This window comes from Xiphophorus couchianus, chromosome 19 (genome assembly GCF_001444195.1).
Source record: "Xiphophorus couchianus chromosome 19, X_couchianus-1.0, whole genome shotgun sequence".
NCBI classification, from domain to species: Eukaryota; Metazoa; Chordata; class Actinopteri; order Cyprinodontiformes; family Poeciliidae; genus Xiphophorus; species Xiphophorus couchianus.
In genome coordinates, this window is record NC_040246.1 from 71,920 (window position 1) to 91,650 (window position 19,731).

Consider the following 19,731-nt stretch of genomic DNA (forward strand, 5'->3'; position numbering starts at 1 on the left):
TATATATATATGTATATTGCAAAAGTTGCAGGATCAATATCAATAGATAATACGTTTGATAGAATATTCCAAATTTTCCCTGAACTCTGATCCAGAACCGCACAGCGTTCTGGGAGATGTAGGCAAAGGACAGGCTTTAGCTGCTCAACCTCTCATGTCAAGCTAAGCAAGGTTGGTGGCATCAGTTAACTCACTCACTCTTTGGTTACTTAGCAACAACCTGTTGAGTAACTTGCGCAGCAGCAGTTCCAGCTTTCACCACCTTGCTTCATAAATGCTTGAAAATAATACATGAAAAACAATGGCATGGAGTGAAAACTGTGGATAAAACAGGAAAAGTTATGTCACCAGTTTGACAGTATTTCAGGTATTAAAACAAAAAACTAATCAATAATTATTTATATTGACAATTATTGATATGAAACGCTTATATCGTAATATAATAGTAATATAATAAATAGTATTTGCTAACTTGCTGTAACTGATGGAAGCAGAATTTCCTGATCCATCAGCTCAACGTCATAGGATCAAACATACTCCAAAGTGGCCAAATCACAGCAATTCAGCAAAGCAGAGCAGGCTAAAATTTCTCTGCAGCGATTTAAGACCCATTGCTGGCAAAATATCACTATTGTTTGCTCGACATTCTGGGTTTCAGGAAGCGTTTTTGGCTCAAAAGTGACTGGTTTGCTGTGGGGTCTCTTCAGATTTCTCTGCGTTCCCCTTCGGTCCGTCTTGTGTGGCGTCTCAGTCTCGACAAGTGATGTATCGGGATAACAAGCTATTATCTCAGCCCGTCTGCATTGTGTACGCAGAACAAAAGATCCAGGCTCAGATGAGATGGATGGAGACACAAAGTGGGCATTGATGTCGAAGTAGCCGTACCAGTCACAGTGCGTTGTTGTTCCCGTGGTTTTGGTCATGTGGGTGGAAGACATGAGGTACAACAGACCAGCTGAGAGCTGTTATTAAAAGAATAGTCAATAAGATGGACGGGAGGAAATTTTACTATCGGAGAAGTAGAAAATATTCCACTACAGATCGGTCATATCGCTATCATCCACCCTTTTTTTTTTCTGTGATTTCCCAATTACAATGAATTTTGCCTTAAATCTCTAACCCTGGCTGTTTGTTTCCTCCCTTCTTCCTATCCCTCCTTCTCCTGCCCTTTGACCTTCCGCTGCTTCCTTTACTTTCTCCTCCCTGTGCTTCTCAGACCACGGCCAGAAGGCCCAAGGTGAGCTCAAGTCTTCAACACCGTCAACCCTCCAAGTCCTCTCAGACACCATTATTTATGTGGCTGATTGTTGGTTTTACTTCATGCAGCACTGTGTACTTTATGGACATTATTTCTAACCATAAAAGTAGTTTATTTACATTTTTATAAATTACACTATAATAACATACAGAAAGAAGACAGCAATTCAAAATTTTAACATAATTATTTTTCAGTTGCAGAATTACATTTAAGGCATTAGATTTGTGTTAAATGTAGTAGGTATAAGTATAGCCTCTTTGGAAACAGCCTTTAGCAATTGCTATGGTTAGCACAGTTAGCATTACTAAAACAGCAGTCTTCATCTATATTTGAGTTCTGAGTTTTCCAATAGGTTTCCAACAGATAAAAATATAAGATTGAAAGCTCAAAAAGAAAAAAACAGAGCAATTTTACTGCGGACCTTTCAGCCTTCCTGTTATCTGGTGAAAATCTCACTCTCGCTTTTTTTCTCATGCACTGTTACAATTACAAGACGCAATTGTACAGTTCCTTGCTTCTTACATTTCTCTGCTTCTTTTGACTTTACTTTAACACCTCACCAATACTGAGTCAGCATCCGCACCAAAGAGTGTTGGGATCACAACCTGAGTGTGTGTAGCATGCATTCACTGATCAGTCAAGCTAAAAACATATCAGCTGATTCCAATCACAAACTCGGTGCATCTTTAGTTTAATAAGCATGTAGATGCTAACAGCTTTTTATAAAGATGAATCAGTAACGTGTTTATGCTTCAGTTACTTTGTGGTTCTGATCATATTTTGTGTCAGTAACCAATGAAATGAATCTACATGAATCAATGCTCTCCACAGTTTTAAAAACATATTTTAAATAGAAATTTTTTCTGCCTAAAACCAAAGAAATCACATTAAAATATGTTTCTCTTGTACTAAAAAATGCATGAATACTGACCAGGTCTCTTAAACGTAAATGATTAAAACCAGGATGATAAAAGCAGTCAAGTCTTCAGAGACCTACAACACTAGAATCCTTTGTACCAGGTTCATATAGATGTACTGATGTTTTTTTTTCAAAGTCATTTTTGTTTTATATATTCATGTGTGTCGTTTATGTATCAACCTCTGTTCCCCCAGCAACCCAGCCGACCTGCGGGCGGCGGAGGGAAGGGGGCCGCGTCCGGCTCGGCGTCGGCATCGGCCGGCGAGATGAGCAGCAGCGAGCCCAGCACGCCGGCGCAGACCCCGCTGGCTGCACCGGTCATCCCGACCCTCCACTCTCCTGGAAACCCGCTGGCCCCCGGCCCCAGCAAGGTTAGAATCAACGTCACGCAAATGGCGTCCTGAAACGTTGCTTGCGAAGTAGCAAAACAGGCAGAGGTTCAAAAGTCATTGTTAAAAGCCTCCCCGCTGAGAGAGAGGAAAAATTACGACCAGCACATGTGACATCTTCTCCCCTTTGGCCTTTTAACTTACATGTTTTTTTAACTCAGCTGTCAATTTGTGTTGTTGTAATCCTACAGAAACGCTTAGATTAAAAGACTCTCATTTCTGGGAATACATTCTTAATGCTACCAAAATGTTTTTAGGGATTCTTGCATGAAGGAATGAAAAGGTGGAAAAAGTAGAGAGATCTGTTCTCTATATAACTCCCCCCTCTACCCCCCGACCTTATTTAATTACTTGCACATTAATGTGTCAGTTCAGTTTTTTTTTCATGGAAGTAACAAAGAATATTCATAAGAACTATCTTGTATTAGTTCAACATTGTTAAGCTATAGTTTAACAATGTTTCATATTGTTAAACTAAATAGGTTGCTTGAGCAAATACACAGTGCAACTTCAAGAAATTATTTTCCACTTTACTTCTTAGAGTGGAAAGGACAAAGAAAAGAGAACAAAAAAACGTCAAATTAAAGCTGCGAGCAGCCTCAAGCAGCCCTTGCAGCCAAGCGCCGCTCCGGCCTATTGGCCACCGCAGGGGTTCCAGCACCGCCGCCCGCTCGCCACCGCAGAAGCAGCGCTCCCCGACGACTCACAAAAAATCTGGAGCAGATCGGTCGATGTGGTGAAGAGATATTGCTGATGAATTAACTTAGGGGGCGCAAAGGAGTCAAATTACATTTCAATACTGTTGGGCTCTTTAGAGGTGAAAAAAGGTCTTACATATCGAGTTTGGTGCCAATCGGATCATCCGTGTGTGATTTAAAGACAATCGTATGAATATGGCTAGAGATTGATACTCACCATTTGGCCATGCCCACACGGTTCAGCCAGCAGCGAGCATCGACAGAGTTCATCATATTATCATTTTAAGTGAGTTTGCACAGGATTAAATCCATTTAAATAATACAGTAAACGTAAGACATACAGCAGAAAAACAGGTGACTTCCTGTTGGAAATGGGCAGGGATAACATGATGTCATCAATTGAACATGACAATGTGATCAGAACTGGTCTGTAGAGAGACATAGGAAGTCTGATGCAGCTGTGACTTTCCATTTGGAATTTATTAAGCCTTGATGGTAATTATAAAGTAAGATAAAGGTAATTTTATTAGCACATTTTGAGAAACAAGGCAATACAAAGTGCTTTACAGGATGTAAAAGGGAATACAACGTCCAACAGTTGATTTCCTGTTGGACGTGGGTGGGGCTAAGGTAATGACATCACCGGACCATGTCAATGTGATCAGGACTGGTCTGTAGAGAGACATAGGAAATTTGATGCAGCTGTGACTTTTCCTGTGGAAGTTACTGAACCTTGATGTTTCATGGCAAATAGTAAAAGTTTGACACTTAGCCACGCCCACATGCTTTGATGTACGAGAAATCCTCTGATAAATTTTGACCTTTGATCCCTCAGAAGTGTGCTGAGTGATTGTGAAGTCTGTATCTAAAAAACTGTAGGAGGAGTTTGATCAGGTACGATGTCTATAAAAAAGAGGAAATGACGGCTTTCATCCAAAATGGCCGACTTCCTGATGGGTTTGGACCATGGCTCCAAGAGACTTTTTTGTACGTCCTGACAAGATACACATGTGTACCAAGTTTCATAATTCTAGGTTAAAGCATTGCTTGGGGCTGATCATTTAAAATATTCTAGGGGGCGCTATAGAGAAATGAGGCCACGCCCACCAAAGTTTGTTATGCTGAGCGTCTTGGTGAGCTGTACAATTGTACCAAATTTCAAGTCTCTATTGTGAAGTAAGGGAATAGCAAAGGGTCTTTTGAAAGTTGCTAGGTGGCGCCGTTGAGCTGGGTTTTTTTGCAATTTTTGTGATGACCTTAAAATACAACATTTTTAAACAGCCTTGACGTGTCCGCCAAGTTTGGTGAGTTTTTGAATATTATAAAACCCCCAAAAAGGCCCCCAAAGAGGGTGGCAGAAACATAATAATAAACAGTATGAAAACAATAGGCCTTCGCAGCGCTTTGCTGCTCATGTCTAATAATAAAGACTTGATGGTATTCTAGTTAAGTGACGTAATTATATTTGTAGTGTTACCACCCCCGCGCCACTAGAGGCAGTAGCAGGCCTGAAAAGATGCGACTAAGAAGTACAGGAAAAGCTACGGAATTTGTTAAAAACTGTGAGCTGCGCTGAAGTAAAAAAATAATTCATAAATAATTAATAAATAAATTAAAATTTAATAATATGACATTCTTTATTTATATTAGAATCCTTTGTACCATGTTCATATAGATGTACTGATGTTTTTTTTTCAAAGTCATTTTTGTTTTATATATTCATGTGTGTCGTTTATGTATCAACCTCTGTTCCCCCAGCAACCCAGCCGACCTGCGGGCGGCGAAGGGAAGGATTTCTCTATTTATTTATTAATAAATTAATAAATAGAAAAATCATTTATTTATAAATTAATAAATAAAGGAGAGAAGTTCAAGTACATGTTGAGAGTGAAACTCCTTCCTAAAGATGAAGATATATCACAGATTTCAAATGGAAATAAAACGGGAGACCGTGGATAATATAGGAAATAGCGCCCCCTTCACTTCCAGAGTACAATGGTCCCATTTCCAAATAAGGTATGTGACTGACAGTGGTCAGTCCCCGCCCCTTTCTGTTTGCTGAAACAACTTGCGGACACCAGTGGGTGCCACAGCGTCAGCATTTTTTCTCCGAAGAGTTTTTGCGGCACTAGTGGCTCGTATTTAGGAAGGAGGGGTGAAGAGAGGGGGAAGACATGCGGTAAAGGTCGTCGGGTCCGGGAGTCGAACCCGCAACGTCCGCGTCGAGAACTAAGGCCTCCAAACGTGGGGCGTGCTAACCCCCTGCGCCACCACAGCACGCCCCACAGCATCGGTTTTAAAATGGCTTCACTATAAACAGGTTTGAACAATAATATAGATTTTATTTGGGGTTTTTCACTGAAACATTAAGTTTTCTATTTAAATTATATTTCCCTTCCGAAAATATGTAAAATAATCTGATTTAGAAACATAATACCAAACCAATCCATTAAAATATATTTTTTAAATATCCAACAATTCAGATTGAATTATTAATAAATGTTGTCTTTGTCCAACCTCTCACCATTTTTCACACACCAGCGACTTTATTTGCTACAGTTGTTCAAATTGTTGTTAATAGAGTTGTACAATACTGTGTATTTTATTATTCTAATTTATTTTATATCAATCTGAAACCATGTAAATACCGGGGCACTGTCGCTGATTTTAACACTGATATATCAAACTTCTGACCTTTAGGTGTTTGGTGCGTTTTCTTTGACTTACTTTGTTCCAACTTTAAAGTTTATATTCTACAAAATACTTTAACATATTTACACAATTAACAGAAACAATTGAAATGTGTGTGCATTTTTTCCTAAACAAAAAAATATATAATTTGAGACCCAATCAAAAAATCTGTTTTCAGTAAGAGTTGAGAAACTGCAGTACAAAAATTAAACAATATTTCAATCTTGTCTTGTTAGTATTGATCCGATAAAGTTCTCAGAAATTGTACTCAAGTAAGAGCAGCACTACTTCAACATATTTTACTCAAGTAAAAGTAAAAGGTATCTGTCCAAGAAATTACTCAAGTAAGAGCAAAACGTATTTGGTAAAAAGTACTCAAGTACTGATTAGATTATCAATCATTTAATATTTAAAAATTACATCATCAGATGGACTGAAATATAAATTTAAGTGGAAATTTTACTGTTTTAAAGACGAAAATGACAATAATTCATATAAAGAGCAAAAAGTAAAAATATTATTCAAAATATTTTTGTCCAAATCAGTTTCTTTCAATATAAAACTTATTAAACTTTAATAGAAACTGCAGGTGTGTGTCTGGTGAAATTTTGGTTAAAACATGTTTGTTTTTCATTCATTGGGTAGAAAATCCAGAAATGTTACTCAAGTTAGAGTAGAAATACTTCATAATAAAATTACTGAAAGTACAGAGTAGTAAATATACTCCTAAAAGTATTTTTTTCAAAGATACTTGGGTAAGTGTAATTAGTTAGTACCCAACTCTGTCAGAATCGAGCCACCTGTTGCTACAAGTTCCAGTAAAAATCACCAGTAAAAATCATCGGTGTTTGATAACCGTTTATTTTCAATGTACATTTCATTTGAAAAATAGAAATTCTACAAGAAACCATTTTTTCTTCTCTAGAAAGACTCACAAGTTAATTTAACAATAAAGTGTCAGTTTTCCTCTGCACAGTTTTCCTGTGAACTAATAACTCCACTGGAAAACCTGCAGAGCGTTGAGTTGGAAAACAAAGTGAAGTATTGAAAATAGAGGGATCAGAGTGAGCATCTGTATGAAAACATGATCTTTGTGTGCTAATATGGACACGTTAGCAATGATTCATCAAGTTTGGAAGAATTATGATGAAATTTTCCAACAGTCTGAACATTTTCCAGTTGGAGAAAAGTATCTTTTTTGACTTTTGTTCACCTTTGCGGTCACATTTAAACCAATTTCAGAGTTCAGAAGGATATTTTGTCCTGGTATATAAAACCCTAGAATTGAGATTCTAGGGTTATTATTACCATTCACACAAGTCAAACAATTGAAAAGTATTGAAAAATAAAAAAAATTGAATGTGGAAAAATGTGTAGGAACACTATTCACGTTTTCTGTCATAATTTAGCTGTTAGGTTTTAAATGGAAGAAATTTAATCTCATTTTTTACACATTGAAATTACAACCTTGAATCTATTCTGTGCAATTATCAATATATATATTTTTTACTCTAAATGCACAAAAAAATTCTCCCGCAAATGTTTCTTGAAAAATATTAATTTTTTTATTTTATTTTATGTTTTCAGGCTAATTTTTAAAGGCAAATTTCTGCAGGTGATTTTTTTGCAGTGAATATAAAGTATAAAAATTCATGAATATCATTTCCACATCTTGTTTCCTTCATTTCTTCCAGGTCAAATTGATCCTTTATGGGCCACTTAGGTACAGGAGTTTATGCAGCACAGTCATGTATTAATATAAGATGCATTCCCAGTTTGGGTTCCTTTTTGGATGATTATGATGAATCAAATGGCTTTGACTCACATTAAGGCTGTTTCCTGTTCTAATTTCTTTCATTTCAGAAACATTTCTAAAATTAGACAAATGGTCTCCAGAATTGACCTGGAGAAAATCATTCCTGCTTTTATGTCATCTCCTCTGGAAAACTGTAATGCTCTTTTTAACTGCCTGGATAAATCCTCAATTTCACCTTTGCAATCAATACAGAACGCAGCAGCCAGACTTCTCAGCAAATCCAATACATTCTGCCATATCTCTCCTGTTCCATTTTCACTCCACAGGCTTCCAGGTGATTTTAAGATTTGTTTTAAAGTACTTCTGCGGACATACAGAACATTACAAGACCAGGCTCCTGATTACCTTTGTCAGCTTTTAACTAAACATTCTGCTGCTCATGGTCTTTGTTCTCAAACTCTGAATGTTTTGGTTGTTCCATGAACACGGTTAAACACAGTTAAAAACTAACGGGGGTCTTTCAGTCGGTGGCGGTGGAACAGTTTACACTTGCAGCTCCGTTTTTCTGACTCTGAAGGTTTTTAAAAACCTCGTATTTTCTCAGGCTTTTATCTCTTGATTTTACTGTGTTTCTTATGTTGGTTTTATGTTTTCTATTGTTTTAAGGCTGATTTCTATTGTGATTTGTGATTTTATGTCTGTGATAGACACTTTATAAATAAACTTTATTCAATTACTCTAAGGAAGAACAGAAGTGGAAAACAAGGCAAAAATAGACAAATCTAAGGAACACCAAAGATTACAAAATTCCAAAACCAAACTCAAACAACCCCAGATCCTGACGGCATCTTTGTTTTTGCTACAACAAAAGGATGACAAGACAATTTATTTGCATGCTTGTTATTATTATTGATATAGATGTTACTGACAGCACCGACTGTTGTCGCCATAGTGATAGAAGACAGGAGGAGAGAAAGAAGTTCCCTCACATTCCAGATGTTGCTGCTGTCTTACGTGGATCAGGCTTTTTATCCAGTGTGGATTCGCTGATGACGCTTCAGATGTGAGGAACGTTTGAATCTCTTCTCACAGTGACTGCAGCTATAAGGCTCTTCACCAGTGTGGATTCGTTGATGACGCTTCAGATTTGAGTAACGTTTGAACCTCTTCTCACACTGACTACAGCTATAAGGCTTTTCACCAGTGTGGATTCGCTGATGACACTTCAGAGCTGAGGATTTTTTGAATCTCTTCTCACACTGACTACAACTATAAGGCTCTTCACCAGTGTGGATTCGCTGATGACGCTTCAGATTTGAGTAACGTTTGAATCTCTTCTCACACTGACTACAGCTATAAGGCTTTTCACCAGTGTGGATTCGCTGATGACGCTTCAGAGCTGAGGATTGTTTGAATCTCTTCTCACACTGACTACAACTATAAGGCTCTTCACCAGTGTGGATTCGCTGATGACGCTTCAGATTTGAGTAACGTTTGAATCTCTTCTCACACTGACTACAGCTATAAGGCTTTTCACCAGTGTGGATTTGTTGATGACACTTCAGAGCTGTGGATTGTTTGAATCTCTTCTCACACTGACTGCAGCTATAAGGCTTTTCACCAGTGTGGATTCGCAGATGAGTGTTAAAATTACTCTTGTGAATGAAAGACTTTCCACACTGGTCACAGAGATAGCGCTTCTCTCCAGTGTGAATGCGTTGATGAATTTTCAGATACTTCAATCTGAAATGTTTCAGACACTTGTCACAACGGTGTTTTTTCTGCAGCCTCTGGGTGGGCTGAACCTGCTGTCCATCGCTGGGACCAACTGAGGCTTTATCTTCATGTCCGCCTGGGTTTGTGCAGGTTTGGTTCTATGAAGGGAAATACAGTAATTATAACCAACAGTAAATATAATACAGAAACACTTTGATAGTCAACAGCTTTATTGCTTTACAAAGATGAAAAGCATCCTAACACATCTCCCCGTTTAGTTTAATCAAATGCAAAAGTATAAATTTGCCTTTCTCTCAGGTAGACTGGAGGTCTGGAACCTGTGGCCCCACAAGTGGCTCTTGGGACATTTTTAATGGCTCCTAATAATTTAGTTAAAAATGCAGAAAAACCAACTGATGGTCTTTTAATCTAGGCATAATGACAAAAGTACATTTTAATAAAATGCTAAATGACTGAACTTGTATAGCGCTTTTCCAATCATTTTGACCATTCAAAGCACTTTACACTGGAGTCACATCCACCCATTTGCACACACAAACTCACACATCAGTAGGGGGTAAGTGCCTTGCACAAGGGTACATCAACATGTGACAGGAGGAAGCTGGAATTGAACCTACAACCTTCTGATCACAAAACAACTACTTTACCCACAGAGCCACAGTCGACTCATAGTCGTCAGTAGTATACAACAGAACAATTGAATTTCCACAACAGAAAAGTTCCAGTTATGTATTTTTTAATCTGTTTTTCTTGTCATTGAAAACTATCCTACAATTTTACCTAATTCTCCACAAATATCTTCATTAATATGGGAGTTTTTGAAGGCCGATTCAGGTTTTAATTTTTACATTTAACATTTTTAGAAGTTAATATATTATTCAGGTGTTTTATGATTAATAACTATTTGTGAGGACAGGGATGTCTGTGAATCTGGGTGGAAGGTTAGTTCCTCCAAGCAGTGGATTAGTTTGTGCATCAGCTCAGGAAAACAGACTTGGCACCTGCAGCTGAAGAGGGAAGAGCTGATCAGGTTCTTGGGGGAAAAGGTATTGTGTGATGATTTGGGCGGGTAGTCTCTTGATTAAAACCGTTGTTAGGGCTAAAATCTCTGATCACTTTGGGAGATTTGCTGTTAGATGTTCTGAGAAGTGTGATCTCAAAGATATATCTTTGTATTCAATACATACATATGATTAAAATTTCCTCGCTGACTCTGTTTGTGCTGGTTTAATCCTTCACATACGAATCTAGGGCAGGTTTACTGACCTCAGCAACATCCTATAGATTTATGTAAGATTTGTGTGCCATGATGATTTGTTGGCAGATTAATTGAAAACCCAAATGCAAAACACCAGAAATGTGCAGTGAATAATGAAAAGATCAAACCAGTGATGAGAACATGGGGAGGTTAAAGGGAAGTGACAGGAGGAACCAGCGAGGAGTAACTGAAGGAGAGATCTTAAGTACTGGGAGGCTGAATGCTGACACAAAGGACCAGGCTAAAGACTAACAGTTAGCTGGTGTGAGGGGAGAGAGAAAAACTGAGGGGGAACACTGGGGAATAAACAAATCAAAGAGAACTGAACCAACGAGACATAATGAACTGGAATAACTAAGAAAGGACTGAATTACAGAAACAAGACTGATCTACCCAAAATAAGACACATAAAATACTGAAATGAGAATAATATAAAAGCACCAAACCAGAGTAAAACAAAAACCAGCTTATCCAAATAAAAGAAGAGGAACTAAGAAACACAGAAATAAACAAAACCCAACCAAACAACTCGGGATGTTGTTATGTTATTATTATTATGTTGTTGTTTAAATCCCAAAAAAGAAATAAAATTGTGGTACTTTAAAAATGACAACAGATTTTCTATAATTAGATGTTTATCAAAATTGAAAGTCGGGAAACATTTATGGCTCTAAAAAAGTGTTGTTTTTTATCTGGACTGAAGGCAAAATGGTTCTTTGGACTCTACAGGTTTCAGATCTCTTTTGAAAGATAACATAAAGATTTGGGGTTTGTTAGGCCAGGTCACTGGGCAACACAGAAACATACAGGACCAACAACCATGCACACACACACACACACACACACACACACACACCTACACACCCACACCCCTACTTATAGCAATTCAGAGAACCCAAATGAAAATAAATGTCATGTTTTTGAGGTGTGGCATGAAGCCAGAGTACCCAGAGAAATCCCGTTCATGCACAGAGAGAACATTCAAAGTAAATGCAGAAAAACCATTAAAAACAAAAAAGTAGCACTTAGTTCCTACAAGTTTTAATAACTAACCTCTTCCAGTGATGCCTTCTCTTCCAGGTGCAGTTTCTCCATTTCAGTCCTGCGTAAAACAAACATTCATAACATGTAAAATTTAATTCACGACATTTGCGCAGCAGTTCTCAGTAAAGTTTTCATGTCTGTTTTTAATTTAGAAAGTTTTCATGAGCTAAGCTAACTATGCATTTAAACAGATGTTTTGTAAACTTCTAGCACTTTTAACAGAAATAAATTAGAATCATGAAACAGAGGGATGATTTCTGCTTCACACGTTTAAGTTTTAGTAATGACATGATTCTACATTTTGCAAAGTGAATTAAACATCAGTATGAATTATTACAAATATATGTGATAAAGAAATAAGCCTTTACTTACAATTTCTTTGAGCCACCTCTTCAGATTATCTTTGTCATAATATTTACATTTGACAGATGCCCTTATGATTTCTATGGTAACATTGTTCAAAGGATTACAGCTCCATAAACATTTAACTCTATGTATTTTTTTTTTTTAAATAACACATTCAGCCATCTGATTAGGCTAATTACAGACTTTATTCTTCTGTGCACCAGAAAGTTTCACTTAAATGTTAAATCTATTTTATTTTAACAGATCTGGAAACTTGTTATGGTGCATACAGTACTGTTACCATGGAGACAGGTTGTTTGGATTTTTTACATCTTAATGTAACCATAGTTGTAACAAATGACTATATTGGTTATGTTTTGTTTTGTAAATGTCACTTCTTTTAAAACAAGCTGCATTCGTATGTGTGAGCCTCTGTGTTTATACAAGCCTGCAAAAGCTAAAAGAGACAGAGGAAAACAGAATTATGTATTCCCAACAGTCCCGCTGTCAGGGTGGCACAAATATCACAACAACAATCACTAAATGTGGTTCATATGGATCCTGAGCTAAAATATGGCGGCCCGTTCCTTCCCGCTGTCGTAACCCCATGGGCCCTGACCCGGATCGCTATGGTAACGGCCCTCAGCCCTCAGGGTTGCAACCCCCTGGAAAACTAAGCTAATGTGATACTAAGACTGAAGTAATTAAACTAAACATAAAAGTTTAAGCAATTTATTGTAAATCATGAGAAACAAAAGTCAGACATTCCTGAGAAAGTAGATGTCGGGAAACATTGCAAAAACACAAAATCTTACCAATTTTCGTTTGTAAAGATAAAGGTAATTTTATTAGCATATTTTGAGAAACAAGGCAATACAAAGTGCTTTACAGGAATTAAAAGGAAATACAACATCCAACAGTTGATTTCCTGTTGGATGTGGGTGGGGCTAAGGTGATGACATCACCAGACCATGACAATGTGATCAGAACTGGTCTGTAGAGAGACATAGGAAATTTGATGCAGCTGTGACTTTTCCTGTGGAAGTTACTGAACCTTGATGTTCCATGGCGAATAGTAAAAGTTTGACACTTAGCCACACCCACATGCTTTGATGTATGAGAAATCCTCTGATAAATTTTGACCTTTGATCCCTCAGAAGTGTGCTGAGTGATTGTGAAGTCTGTATCTGAAAAACTGTAGGAGGCATTCGATCAGATGCGATGTCTATAAAAAAGAGGAAATGACAGCTTTGATCCAAAATGGCCGACTTCCTGTTGGGTTTAGAGCATAGCTCCAAGAAATGTTTTTGTATGTCCTGACAAGATACACATGTGTACCAAGTTTTGTAATTCTAGGTTAAAGCATGGCTTGGGGCTGATCATTTAAAATATTCTAGGGGGCGCTATAGAGAAATGAGGCCATGCCCACCAAAGTTTGTTATGGATTCCTGTCGGCGGGTGGATAGGGATCCATTCTAGTGAGTTTAGAGCAGCTCGGCCCGAAACTGTGGAATTCCGAGCCAAACGTATGGCAACGGCGTTACAGGTCACTTCGCCATGCCGCCACGCCCACCTGCTCCATCGAAGCCAGTCGGAACTGGAATCCACAACACACCAACATGTCTTCTGTCTCTGGACACAGTTTCATGTTGATTAGCTCAAAGGGGTAAGATAGCGACCGTTCACAGTAAAACACGACACTTCCTGTTCCCAGGGGGCGTGGCCTAAGTGATGTCATCATTTGACCATTGGGTATTATAGGACACCCGATGATGATCAATTACTGAAAGTTTGGTCCCTTTGAGAGGTTTTGTGTATGAGATATAAGAGTTTTGTGTTTCATGGCGAGTAAGTGAACTTTGACCCCTGCTAACCCCCCCTCAGCATGCTCAAAAACTCACCGTTTTGATAACTTTGAATCAAAACGGTGAGTGCCTTATGATCAGACTGACTGAGTTTGAAGCCGATCAATCGAAATCCCTACGAGGAGTTCAATCAAATACGAAGGCTGTAAACGTCAAAAATGGGGTCAAAATTGGACCTTCAATCCAAAATGGCTGACTTCCTGTGATACTTGCACTATGACATTAATTGTAATTTCTGAGCGTCTTGGGGAGCTCTACAATTGTACCAAATTTCAAGTCTCTACGTTGAAGTAAATGAATAGCAAAGGGTCTTTTGAAAGTTGCTAGGTTGCGCCGTTGAGCCGATTCTTTTGCGATTTTTGCGACGACCTTAAAATACATAAATTTTAAACATGCTGTATGTGTCCTCCGAGTTTGGTGAGTTTTTGAATACGATCAAGCCCTCAAAAAGCCCCCTCTTTAGGGGGGCAGAAAAATAATAATAGACATTATGAAAACAATAGGCTGCTCGGGCTGCTCGGGCCTACAAAAAAAAAAAGAAAGAAAACAGGAGGGTTTTATGATAAAAACAAAAGTGAGAGTAAAACAAAAGAATGAAATGAATACAGAAAAAGAAAAAAATAGACAAAATGAATAATGAAATAAAATGTGACAAAAATATTAAAAGCAGAATGAGAAAAGTAAAAAATTGGTAAAACAATAAGACTGTAATTAATATGGACAATTAAATAATAATCAAAAATAATAAAAACACTAATTATGTCACACTGTGTAATCAAATAAGTTGGTAACTGTTTTGAGCCAATATTTGGCACCTTTTTCTCTATCAAACCATTTATTAATTTCTACATTTACTGTCAACTTTGGCAAGATCAGCAAGAATCAAAACAATAAGAGTGGACAAAAAAAAATCCTCCGCTGGGATGTAAGAGTCTCGTTGGCATTTATCTTAAATGACTGATCGCAATTATTTGTAGTTGTTTTTTTTGCAAATGAAATCTTCAATTGAAATCTACTTTTAGTATTTTTTAAAATCTGAAATAAATGTAGTTTAATAATAATAAACATTTAATGGTAACAACAAAAAAGCACGGCGACAATACTTAGTGTTTTGGCGCTGGGTTTTAGTAATCATTGATTAACTTCTAACAGTAGAGTTGAATTATACAATTAATTTCCTGCATAGTTAAAAAAACATTTTCCATTAAGATCATGAAACAACCCCACCATGAGGTGGAGGTAACCTGTGTTATTTGTGTCTCACCCCCTCAGGAGGAAGTCGTCATGGAAACAGAGGTGCAGATATCTGGGTTGTTTCTGCACTTGACACTGAACTGTTGTTTTTCTGTCACTAACATTTTAACAAGCTGTCAAAGGTGTGATGGCTTCATAGGGAGTGTATGGCCTTCACAGGGGTGTGTGTCTGTGCATCCTGTGAATCCTCCAAGCACACATTCAATGATTAATAAGGCATGTGTGCATGCCCCGTGTCTCCAGAGATATGTTTTGCTTCTAACAGAGGCTCAATCAAAGAAAAATTGCGAAAGTGGCAGGTGTTTTTAATCCATCCACATCCGCGCTTGCAGGAGGAGGAGGCCCTGCGCGCTCAGGTGAAGGACCTGGACGAGAAGCTGGAGACGCTGAAGATGAAGCGAACGGAGGACAAAGCCAAGCTGAAGGAGCTGGAGAAGCACAAGATCCAGCTGGAGCAGCTGCAGGAGTGGAAGACCAAGATGCAGGAGCAGCAGGCGGAGCTGCAGAAACAACTCAAAGAGGCAAAAAGGGTAAGGAGGCACATATGGAGGCCGGGGCAGCTGCTGCTGGAGGCTGACTGCAGGGTTCTGATCGCGGCACAGCGCCATGGTGAAATACAGCTCTGGAAAAAATTAAGAGAGAGAGGTTATTCCACCAAATTTTGATTTCTGAACTCTTCCTGAGCTAAAACATTTAGTATTGTTGTTTATAAATGAATATGAACTTTGCATTATGTGAGGTCTGAAAGCACTGCATGTTTTTCATGATTTTGTCCATTTCTCATTTTCTGCAAATAAATGCTAAATTTTTCTTTGGCATTTCGGACATGTTGACAGTAGTTCATAGAATAAAAGAGCAATGCTCATTTCACCCAAACATAAACCTATAAAAAGTAAAATCTGAGAAACTGATCATTTTAAATAATCTTTTAATTTTTTCCAGAGCTGTATATTGTCACTTTTCTAAAATATTGACAAGTCTTCTTTTGCTATTTTTTGCCCCCCCCCCCAAAAAAAGAAAAGCATCACCTCTTGAGGAAACCCAGGACTGAATATCTAAGTCAATAAAAATGGTTTAAATACATGGTTCTATGTGTATCTATGTATATATCGTATTATTTCCATTTGTAGGAGGCTAAGGAAGCCATGGAGGCGAAGGAGCGGTACATGGAGGAGATGTCGGACACGGCCGACGCCATCGAGATGGCGACTCTGGATAAGGAGATGGCTGAGGAGCGAGCAGAGTCTTTACAGCTGGAGGTGGACTCCCTGAAGGAGAGAGTGGAGGAGCTCACCATGGACCTGGAGATCCTAAAGCACGAGATTGAGGAGAAAGGTATGGATCACGTCGTCATAGTGACACAAGACGTTTCTTCAAGTCGTGTTTAAGCTTAACGCTGACATGAGGCCCAAATTCACGAAGCCATACTTTTCTTTAAAGTGACTAGGATTTATGTTTTTTGTTTTCTTCTGTCTTTGTAAGCAAATTAAATAAGAGTTAAAGCAATGAAAGGGTGAGGAAAGGACTGTGAAAAATTGCCGAACATTTATAAAGCAGTCCAAAGTAGAACAAACTTTATTGGATATGCTTTTAAACAGCACAAACTTTAGTGACTATTAATGAGATTTCATGTGATAAGCCAACTAAAATTACTGCATAGTTAATAAATGAAAGGAAAATGATGCATGATCTTTAAAATCTTTTGTAAAAATCTGAATAGTGTGGTGTGCATTTGTATTCAGTGCCCCTGAGTCAGTGCCACCTGTGGCTGCAATAACAGCTTGAAGCCTCTAGAGGTCTCTCTACTTTGCTGCTCTTAAAAAATGATCACATTCTAAGAGTCTTGACCTTTTGTTGGTAAGATTAGATTTTCTTTAGGGGTCACGGAGTAAAGTATGGCTGAACACAAATACATGGCACAATTTCCAGATTTTTATTTATAATCTTTTTGAAAACCAGTAATCTTTTTCATTTCACTTCTCAATAATGTGCTACTTCTTTTTTTTTTCTTTTGGTTTATTACTTAAAAGCCCAATCAAATGCATTAAACTCTGTAGTTTAATGTGACAGAATGTTTAAAATGTTTCAAGATATAGTCACAGTCACTGCTAGCTTTGTTTTGGTGTCTGCCTCAGGTTCGGACGGCGCCGCCTCCAGTTATCACGTGAAGCAGCTGGAAGAACAGAATAGCAGGTTAAAGGAAGCTTTGGTCAGGTGAGTGCCTCTCCACTGGAAAACTGATTATTTTTAATTATTCACAACAACAGAGTTTACACACAGACTCTTCCCATTTTACTCGACAAAATCCTCCTGTGTTCCTGCTCGGCGTCAGGATGCGCGACCTGTCCGCGTCGGAGAAGCAGGAACACGTGAAGCTGCAGAAGCAGATGGAGAAGAAAAACACGGAGCTCGATTCTCAGAGAGGCCAGAAGGAAAAGCTGCAAGAGGAGATGACAGCGGCAGAAAAGACGATAGACGAGCTGAAAGAGCAGGTTCGAGAAACTCACTAGGTGCCAAAGGGGGCGCTGTGTGATTGGTCCAGTTAGTGAGAGCAAATGCATGCTGTCCTTCAGGTGGACGCAGCTTTGGGGGCGGAGGAGATGGTGGAGATGCTGACGGAGCGAAACCTGGATCTGGAGGAGAAAGTGCGGGAGCTGAGAGAGACGGTCACAGACCTGGTGAGGAAACAGCAGCAGCTCAGAGGAAGACCCACTCTCTTTCAGTGACAAACGCTTTACTGTTCACGCCGGCTTTCATATTAGATTTATGGCATGGAGTTCAAAGCAAATTAAAGTGCTGCTGTTTCCTGGTGTATATCTCATTTCATATCTTTAATATGAAAAGATATGAAATATATGAAATATCTTTTCATATATATATCGACCCTTTCTCATCGATATGCAGAAAGGGTCCCCCAGAGTTTTAGTAGTTCATTTGGTACAAATGCCGGCGACGCCACTTCATACTCGTTCACTCCAGTCAGTTATCGCCCGGTCAGAATCAGTGGAGAAGTGACAGAAACACTCTGGTCCTGATAACTCTGATCATCTTTTTTTTTTTTAAATGATTGATATTTCATTATTGATCACGATGTTTTGTGTTAAAAAATGTTTTATCTTCTGTTGAGAAAACCTTATGATGTGTGATGTTAAGCAACATCCTCCCAAATATTGCCATATTTGCTCTTAAGTCGCACAATGAAGTTTTTTTTTCGTTTGAAGTTAAAGAAATAAAATCATTGTAGTTTATGAATATCCAAATCTTAAGATATTTATTCATGTATGCCCATGTATGTGAACAGCAAGATTTATTTTTTGTAGAAATGCACTGATCAGAATTTGTGGCCAATATTTTTTTTGATGTTACCTCGATGCTTCCTCAGACTTCATATTTGAAAATAGCTAGCTAAGTCTCCTCTCTACTGTACCAACTTACACAACAAGAGTGTTTTTGTTAGCTATACTGGTAATCGTCTTTGTGCCGCAGGAAGCTATAAATGAGATGAACGATGAGCTGCAGGAGAACGCCAGAGAAACAGAGCTGGAGCTGAGGGAGATGTTGGACCTGGGAGCGGCCAGAGTCCGTGAGGCTGAGAAACGAGTTGAGGCGGCACAGGAGACCGTGGCGGATTACCAGCAGACCATCAAGAAGTACCGAGAGCTGACCGCTCACCTGCAGGTGCACATACACATCTGATCGTTGCTTTATTGGTATTTTCTTAAGTGTGTCCGGCTCACTCTTTTTTCACACGCCTTGTGTGCGCTGACTATCTGGGATTTGTTGCAGGAGGTCAACAGAGAGCTGACCAGCCAGCAGGAGGCCTCAGCGGAGCTGCAGCAGCAGCCGCCAGCAGAGATGTTTGACTTCAAGATTAAGTTTGCGGAGACAAAAGCTTACGCCAAGGTCAGTTCATTTGGTACAAGCAAGAGGAGGCTGCCGGCGACACCACTTCATACTCGTTCACATAAAGTGTGGTTGTTCTTTCAGGCCATCGAGATGGAGCTGAGGAAGATGGAGGTGGCTCAAGCCAACAGACACGTGTCTCTTCTGACCTCCTTTATGCCTGAATCCTTCCTTCGTCATGGGGGAGACCATGACTGCATCCTGGTCCTGCTGCTCATCCCCAGACTCATTCACAAGGTAGACTGCTTATTGTCAGAGTGCAGCTGAGGCCCTTTAGGTAGAGACACATCAAGAGCACAGTAGGAACCTCATCACACACGCTGGAGTGCAAGAGTTCTCCAACAGTTTTAAAAGTGTATAAAACATCTGTTGTGAGATTGTGGTGTTTTTTTGCATGAGTGGCAAAGTACGAGCTTCCAGCATATGGCATAGACAACTGCTGTAGGCGCCGTTATGTATTCAACCCTGCACTTATACACGAGAGTATAGGCTACACCTTCCTGAGAAGGATCTTTAGAGACTCTCTGAGGAAAGTCTGTTTTTCTTAGAAAATGGGACAAAGCTTCCTGCCAAAGCTACAACCTAATCTTTCCCACATCATGGTCGCACTGCTT

The 19,731-nt window shown here is 38.8% G+C and overlaps 2 protein-coding genes across 9 annotated transcripts in view; one reads left to right on the forward strand and one right to left on the reverse strand.

Annotated features, from left to right (window-relative positions):
• The window catches only part of LOC114134782 (dynactin subunit 1-like), a 51,463-nt gene that overhangs the window by 21,034 nt on the left and 10,698 nt on the right, over nt 1-19,731 (forward strand). For 7 of the 8 annotated variants that reach the window (XM_028001590.1, XM_028001585.1, XM_028001586.1 and 4 more), the window contains 10 exons: nt 1,217-1,237; nt 2,372-2,548; nt 15,547-15,744; nt 16,345-16,549; nt 17,350-17,428; nt 17,547-17,706; nt 17,788-17,892; nt 18,701-18,892; nt 19,001-19,117; nt 19,202-19,354. In XM_028001590.1, the coding sequence (XP_027857391.1) occupies nt 1,217-1,237; nt 2,372-2,548; nt 15,547-15,744; nt 16,345-16,549; nt 17,350-17,428; nt 17,547-17,706; nt 17,788-17,892; nt 18,701-18,892; nt 19,001-19,117; nt 19,202-19,354 (1,407 nt within the window). The remainder of the gene's footprint in view (nt 1-1,216; nt 1,238-2,371; nt 2,549-15,546; nt 15,745-16,344; nt 16,550-17,349; nt 17,429-17,546; nt 17,707-17,787; nt 17,893-18,700; nt 18,893-19,000; nt 19,118-19,201; nt 19,355-19,731) is intronic. The other variant, XM_028001592.1, reaches the window with a different exon arrangement.
• On the reverse strand, nt 8,596-12,223 carry LOC114134800 (oocyte zinc finger protein XlCOF19-like). Its single transcript, XM_028001625.1, has 3 exons — nt 12,123-12,223; nt 11,760-11,808; nt 8,596-9,585 (listed from the first exon to the last, which is right to left on the reverse strand). Exons 2-3 carry the CDS (start codon nt 11,799-11,801, stop codon nt 8,740-8,742), a joined length of 888 nt encoding a protein of 295 aa, XP_027857426.1. The 5' UTR covers nt 11,802-11,808; nt 12,123-12,223; the 3' UTR covers nt 8,596-8,739.

Coding starts and splice junctions, on each gene's coding strand:
- LOC114134800 (XM_028001625.1), bottom strand. CDS start 11,801: ATGGAGAAACTGCACCTGGAAGAGAAGGCATCACTGGAAGAG. Junction 9,586..11,759: donor AGAAGGCATCACTGGAAGAG/GTTAGTTATTAA, acceptor TTCCCTTCATAG/AACCAAACCTGCACAAACCC.